General features: G+C 34.6%; 1 protein-coding gene and 1 long non-coding RNA gene across 9 annotated transcripts in view; both read right to left on the bottom strand.

Moving 5' to 3' along the window:
• Positions 1–1,077, bottom strand: part of LOC104824341 — a 3,628-nt gene extending 2,551 nt beyond the window's left edge. For 6 of the 8 annotated variants that reach the window (XR_002024562.1, XR_002024565.1, XR_773430.1 and 3 more), the window contains exons 1-4: positions 934–1,077; positions 593–634; positions 255–307; positions 85–138 (exon numbers count right to left, since the gene is read on the bottom strand). This is a non-coding gene — a long non-coding RNA (uncharacterized LOC104824341). The remainder of the gene's footprint in view (positions 1–84; positions 139–254; positions 308–592; positions 635–933) is intronic. The other 2 variants (XR_002024564.1, XR_002024563.1) reach the window with 1 other exon arrangement.
• A 2,381-nt stretch (positions 1,078–3,458) lies between these two features.
• LOC104824339 (LOB domain-containing protein 12-like) lies at positions 3,459–4,973 on the bottom strand. Its single transcript, XM_010556387.1, has 2 exons — positions 4,669–4,973; positions 3,459–3,962 (listed from the first exon to the last, which is right to left on the bottom strand). The coding sequence occupies exons 1-2, from the start codon at positions 4,828–4,830 to the stop codon at positions 3,588–3,590; spliced, it is 537 nt and encodes a 178-aa protein (XP_010554689.1). The 5' UTR covers positions 4,831–4,973; the 3' UTR covers positions 3,459–3,587.
• Between the last annotated feature and the right edge of the window lie 2,480 nt (positions 4,974–7,453).

Raw genomic sequence — 7,453 nt, 5'->3', positions numbered from 1 at the left:
CCCCCCCCCCCCCCCAGGGAAAGTTTCATTCAGCCTCATAAAATGCATTAGCATATTAGGCTACCATGACTGAAATCTTTGTACCTCTTACATTTTCCGAGACAAGTGCACCGCATGCTGTTTCACAGTGTGATGGACCTCCACAATCCAAGGTCACAAAAAAGGAAAGTAACGGAGAGTGAGATTTCTAAATTGGAAGTGAAAATCATTTCTTTCTGGTGAAGAGTATAATTGGAAATTACTGAAAAACTCACCGCACAACCAACGCATCGTGGGGGTCATGATTGAAAATCAATACACCGCAAAGCTGCCTCACAAGAAGGTTTACAAAGAACACAATCACGAATCACAATGGTGTGCTGGAATAATGTAAAACGTAATGAGCAGTACAAGTATCAGGAGATTTCAGATCTCGAAGCATAAAGAAATATGTTGAAAGATTCGTATCTTTTCATGTAATTCTTTTCCAGTTCCTCAAAGTATAACTATTGCTCACAGAAAATATATTGCTATAGGTTTGTGTGACCAATCAGGGGTGAACCAAGATGCAATAAAACGCAGAAACGACGTGTAACGTGATATAGAGGACAACCTGAAACCAGAGCACTGTGCATTTGTCTCCGCTCTATAAAACCTGGTTATTGAGTGGAGAACGTTTAGTGTTATATCAATTATACAATTGACGTTTACAGAATTAGGAACAAAGATTCCGACTTCAAACCCTGACTAAGCTCGGTCCTGAAACTGAAAACTCGACAAGAGAAACCTCAAGTGCAAACGGTAGTTCCCAATGAAATCTTCCTACTTATCCAAAGTCGCATACGAAAGTAAGCTTTTTTCCACTAACCCAAATATTTGATTGCATCCAGATACAAGAAGCGCGGATTCAAGCTTAAGAAAAATAACCCAGACAAAGGGGGTCGGAGACGGTACCTATCTTCGCTGAGGACACCGTGAGGATAGTTTCGCAATGGAGACGCCAAGTTGAAATCGAAAACCTTGTTGCGTAGAGCGACGCTGAGTTCGCATAGCGAGTCAACTCGGTGGGGAATCGCGACGAGAGTGATGAGCACTGATACTCCCCCCCCCCCCTATTCGAGTCCCCCTTCGCTCTTCGATTTCCGCGGTGAATTTCCAGATTGGCTGCTACGATTTCATCACGATGCCTGGGATCTGGACGAAGATGGAGACAGAGAAATCACCGGGAAAATGCTCGGGGGAATAAATCCGCTCAAAGATTTAGCAGCATTCGAGTCGCAGTTATTGGCATGGTTAAGCCCCACTCTTTTTAGCGACATTTGATCTCTGTATGGATTCTTATGGTTTATAAAAGTCGAATTCTAAATTAAGGTGCTGAATGGATGGGGTTTTTATTTTGAGTTTTTGGATTTAATTTTTGGTTTTTAGATTTTAGTTTTTGTTTTTTGGCTTTTGGTTTTTATAGATTTGTAAATCTAAAAAAATATAGCTTTTAGTTTTTAGTTCAATTCTTTCTATAAAGTAGTTTTCCTGGTTTTTAGGAAAACCAAATTTTAAAAACTTGATTGATAATTTTTTGAGTTTTTAAAATCCAAAAACTTCCAAAACCCTTTGCCATTCAACACCTAAGTAAATTTAATTTTTTTTAAATGGAAAATAATTGAAACCGAAATATTCGCAGACCAACCCATAACGGTCCCCGACTTTGAAAAAATCAGACGTGGCCCGGCCCTATAGGGTTTGGGGCGGGTCCACGGAATGTCAGCATTTATAAATCGAAAGAGCGCATGATACGTTAAAACTTAAAAAAAGTTTTTACATAAATACCCCGCAAAAAAAGTAATTGAAGTATCAAATTCGTAACGTAACCAAAACATACACTCATTGTTACAATCGGCTGGTCGAATAATCAGTCAATTGATAAAAATATAATCCTCCATCGTATATTGAGGCACCGTAAATACGTACATGAGGCATCACCACCATTGATGACGACAATTGCAAAATCCACAACATCTATACATCAATTACAAGAACAAAAATATGTTAGACGTAACACACACACACATATATATATATATATATATGATTATCCTGTTATATGACGACCGTATATTTGTACACCCACTCGTTCAATATGACGATTGATGTACGGTCTTGACATAGCATGCACGTAGATTGAAAATATAAAATCAGAAAATCTACTACAGATTTGGAAATCTACGTTGCATGTAAAATCATGATGTCCCATCCCATGCATGCATCCTGCATGTGAATCCCAAGATCTACTGTACGTAGCCGTATCACAGAAGCAAGGCCTTCGCAAATTGGTGAAAACTAGCATCGATAGTAGACTGTGTCCTTTTCCTTTTTGTTTATACGATTGTCGTTTTCTTTTTTGCACAAGTCGGGAGATTTATTTATTTATTTATCACATACGGACCCCATGATAACTAATCCATCTTCAAGTATATGCCATAACAAACATATAATATGTAGGTTTCTATAACTGTATCCATGTTCATATTCATATTCTAATTAGTGATACCGCAGCCGAAGCGATACAACCAGCCGAATTTTAAAATTAAATTCATATTACATCAATAAAAACTCCGTTCATTTCAAAATCAGTGACTATAAAAACTTTATTCGCTTAATTAATATTTATTTACGAGTAGTCTTCTCAAATAAATGTTTTTTTTTCTTTTTCTTTTTCTTTTTCAGTTTGTTCATTCCAAACCAAGTGAGATTCCTCGAGCCCTAAAAAAAATAGACGTGGTTTCCTCCACTAACGAGTTACAATCCCTCCACTAACGAGTAATTGACAATCCTCATTTCATTATATATATATAAATAAAAATATAGTAGCAACCCCTTATACATTTGTCCCATATGTTTGAAGTTAAATGTACCAAACACAATATTAAAGTCCCTAGAAAATTCTCCACAGCCGTTTCCTTCGCTCATATCAACTAGGGCCTATATCGACGGACCACAGAAATTAAAAACCACTTGGTAAAAAAAAAAGGCTATAAGATTTGATAGAAAATTTGTTGGGATTTTGACTCGAGGATATGTAGGTCAAAGGTTCAATGCATTATTACAATAATAAGTAAGAAGGGTCACGAGGAATCTTGAAGTTTCAGTGGCTACTACCATTCGAATTTTTTTATATCTATATAATACAATATAATAGACCCGTTATTAAATATATATGAATGTTCCTTTTTGTGTCATTATGTGCATACACCTTACCCCACACGAGCTACCACTTTCCTATCACTGCTCTCGTAAAGGCCCACTCTTTTGGCATTCTGAAGATGCACCCGTGAACCCATTTGGACCGTTATAGTGACGGAAATATATAATATGTTCATCCTAAATAGATGATTGTGGACGTAAAACTTGTTACATGATACAATATAGCGTTTGGAGAAACATTATAATTGATTCTCAAGACTTTGATTAACGTTATTATTCTTGGACGCATGCCTCGCTAACGTTTTGTCCCATCTCCATGGAGCATACGATCTTCCCAAACAGAGAGACGGGAAAAGAAAAAGGAAGAGACAAAATGGATGGATGGTTATAACTTAAACCGAATGATCCTAGGAAAACATTTCGTGTCCGAAGATGCCTTCAGTCTTGAGAGAGCCCTGAAAGGTAATGTTGTCTCTAGGGCTCGAAGGAGAAAATCCGAGGTCGTGGTGATGAGAGAAATCGTTATGAAGGAGGAACGACGATTTATCGTCGTCGTCTTCGGACGGGAGATGGAGCGTTGGGGCATGAAGGAGAGGCTCGTGCTGCATCTGGATGCATAGGATCTCGGCTTGAGCCACTGCTAATTGCATCTGAAGTTGTTGCACTTGGTTCTGTAGGTACGATATTGCTCCAACGCAGCCATAAACCGGGTCCCTCACTCTTGCCCCCGCTTCATAGACCAGGCTATTCACCGTGTCTGCTCTATGGTGTACCGGCAGCTCCTGTGCATTATCACAGAGACGAATATGTCACACATATATATATATATGTATATATAAAAGGGGATGTATACGTTCTATAGAACATATATTTATACGGATATGTCATATGTATGTTGGAAGAGACAATAGATAAACGTATGTATTCTTTAAAGATCAGTTTTTCTCCTATAAACAGAGAAAGTGTCATGTTGTTCTAAAGAACATAAATTTATATAAAATTAACATTTACCAGATTCCAACCAAGGATATCGATTATAAAAAAATAAAAATAAACTTGACTATTAATATATATATATATTTATATATATATATTTGCATGTATATAAATATATATTATACATGTTCATTTGAATAAGAAACAATATTGATAAACGGCTGCGTTTTACAATTGGTTGAAATAAATATTATACATGACATACACACTGGCATAGAAGCATAGTGGTGAACGGTGATGGGCTTAATGTCAACACGAGAAGAAATCAGACAGCTCGCTCTCTTACAAGTCAATACAAGTACAGAACACAATATGACACGTTTGCCCAAACATTACATGTATATATGTATATATACATACACATCTATCTATACGTATGTACGTTTGTTGGGTAAATGAGCTTTCCACGTTTTCATACACACATGCGTATGCGTGTATATATATTATATAGCGGGAAGATTACATATATATATATATACACTATTGGGTTACCTGCAACATTTTGCTGACGTTACTAGCACCGAAGACCTTGTGAACGATGGCGAACTTGTGGGGATCATCGGACGGGAAATAAGGCGCGAATATACAGTCTTCCGCGCATCTTCTTCGAAGCAACTTGCACGAAGCGCACGGTGAGCTCCCATTCCCTCCCATTTTTTTTTTAAATTTTTTTCTTCTTATATATTCTTATCTGACACGATCAAGAACCGGAAGAAAGATCAAGAAAGAGACCCTGAACGTGGAGAACGAGAAGATTGCTTTTAGAGAGCTTTTTTGTTGCTGTGTGTGAAGTGGAAGATACGGGAGTGGGTTGTGTGTGTATTTATAACTGAGGGCAATGCGAACTTGAGAGAACCCCCCGAGCCTCCTTGTCGGCTGAAGAAGCAGTGTGAAATACCTTTCTTATGGCAGAGCAGGTAGGATGTTCGACCAATGGGAAAGCGCCACGTGGCTCCATTTTTTGTCTCATTTTCCAGTGGTCGATGGAAGCGTGGTTCAGGTATGCGAGCAATGGAGAATTCTCCTTACGAAAAAAAAAAATATTAATTATTTATGTCGTTAGAGGTAATTTATTGGGTTTTTTTTTTGTTGATATAGGTGCTTATTTATTTATTAGTTATACATAACCAATTGAGAATCCCCTTCATCAAAAGCATATAAAATTTGCTGTTTTCAAAATCCTTAAGAATAATATTAACTTTTTAATTGGTTTATATAAATTAATAAAAAAATAGCATTAGCTTTGTATTCCCAATAAGATCAAATTAACATTTTTTTTTATTTTTTTAAGGTAAAATCCATACAAATTTATGAACTTGTAAAATATTGGAAAATAATTTCAAAACTGAAGTTTGAACTAACATCAAATTTCTTATGACATCCATTAAATTTAGAAATTATAATAATATGTTCTGTAAATTTGGTAATAAATTTGTCAAATGGAAAATTTAGAATTTTTTTCCATCATTTTAGAAGTTTAAATTTTCATGGGTTTTACATTTTTTTAATATTATTTCTATAACTTCAAATTCTGATGTTTGCTCTCACCCGCATTTGGACAGACTTAAAAGACCAACGGTCCGAGTTTCACATGGCCATAATTATATGCCTTGTATTTCAACCTAGCCTTCTAAAAAGCACTAAAAATAAAAAAGGGCTTAAAAAAGGTGATCATGATTAGGTTGCTAATCATCAATTTAATTATGGTTTCCTTTTTTTTTTCTGATACTCCATTCGGGGTTTAGAAAAATGCCTTTGAAATAAATAACACATCGATCACAGATACCAGTGGTTTATAAGAATTAATTTTGGAAAATTCACGTGTCATCATCGTGAATCAAGAACTATTTACTTGAGTAATTGGAGCAAAATGATTACTTCAATAATTATAAAAACATATTCTGCATACGAACAATATATATATATATATATATATATATATATATATATACACAGGAGGCCTAATTGACAACATTGAGCCCAAAATGAATATTCGATCAAACGTTGACTGCCGCAAATGAAAACCCTGATTTAATTGTATTGTTACATATACGCTCAATAAAACAAAGAGTATTTATTTAATTATTTCGAATATGTAGAAAAATACAGTCTCCACGTTCTTCTTTATATTCTGTCATGAATACGATAAAATAATTACGCAGAAAGGCGCTTAATTATACCATTATACATATATGTATATATAAAGAAAATAACTGTAAGAGACTGTGTTGCCTGCAAATAAATTAATGCGACTGTTTTCTTTCATCTGACAAGATTCTCACACATTCATATATATATATATTTTTATGCATAAAGATGTTTTATAATAAGGTGGAGATTTGTTTGGAAATGCGTTTTTCTCCGCTCACGAAACTTTCGAAACGTCACGAGATTCCATGCTTCCTTTCGCTGTCTATTTCGACAAATCCACTTTTTGTTTTCTTTTTATTTATTTTTGGGTTCCAATGTTTACTTTTTGTTCGCATGTTGGTCTTTCCCCCTTTTTATTGGCATCACTAATCAAATTGTAATTATGCGAGAGCTCTAGATTATATATCTATGTCAACATATATACTGAGTATAAATAATATAATCATAGAATAACTGAATTTTTAATTGATTCTATTTTGTTATTAATCGAACAATAAAACTTAGAATATAAATATAATGTGTAGCCTATATCGCAATGCTATATACACTTTCATGGGGAGTTGGGATCATTCAAACAAACATTGTAATTTGTCTTATTCGTTCTTGTTATTTTTTTTTGTAATATTTATTTAAATTGCAGTATACTGATAATTTAGATATATTAATTTACGAGCCAAGAACAAGAACAGACATCTTCGTCACCTTAGAATTATAAAACAACGGCAATAACAATAGTGGAAAAGGAATCGCTGGAAAGTTTCAATGCACGCATTAATTGCACATCGTAGAGATAGAGGATTCATCTTCGAGATTCTTCAATCCGATTTTATTTATTATCAAATCCTTCCAAGTGTTGTGTTTTGTGAACGCGAGATATTGTCACTCTTAAAGTATGGATACAAATTCGTACGTGTGTATATATATATATATATATATATATATATATATATAAAATATGTGCATATATGTCTAAATTTAACGAGATGTGAAAGACTAGGAATTTGCATGTTATTAGATAGGCAGGGATGAGTATGTCTAAATTTTGGATTATATCATGGTTTAGGAATTCATATTTTAGAATTAATAACAAACCAAATTAATTTATTTAAAATAAATATTTTTTTAA

This window comes from Tarenaya hassleriana, unplaced genomic scaffold (genome assembly GCF_000463585.1).
Source record: "Tarenaya hassleriana unplaced genomic scaffold, ASM46358v1 Cleome4, whole genome shotgun sequence".
Lineage (NCBI taxonomy): Eukaryota > Viridiplantae > Streptophyta > Magnoliopsida > Brassicales > Cleomaceae > Tarenaya > Tarenaya hassleriana.
The sequence above is the reverse complement of the archived record's forward strand: the minus strand, read 5'-3'. Positions and strand labels throughout refer to the sequence as shown.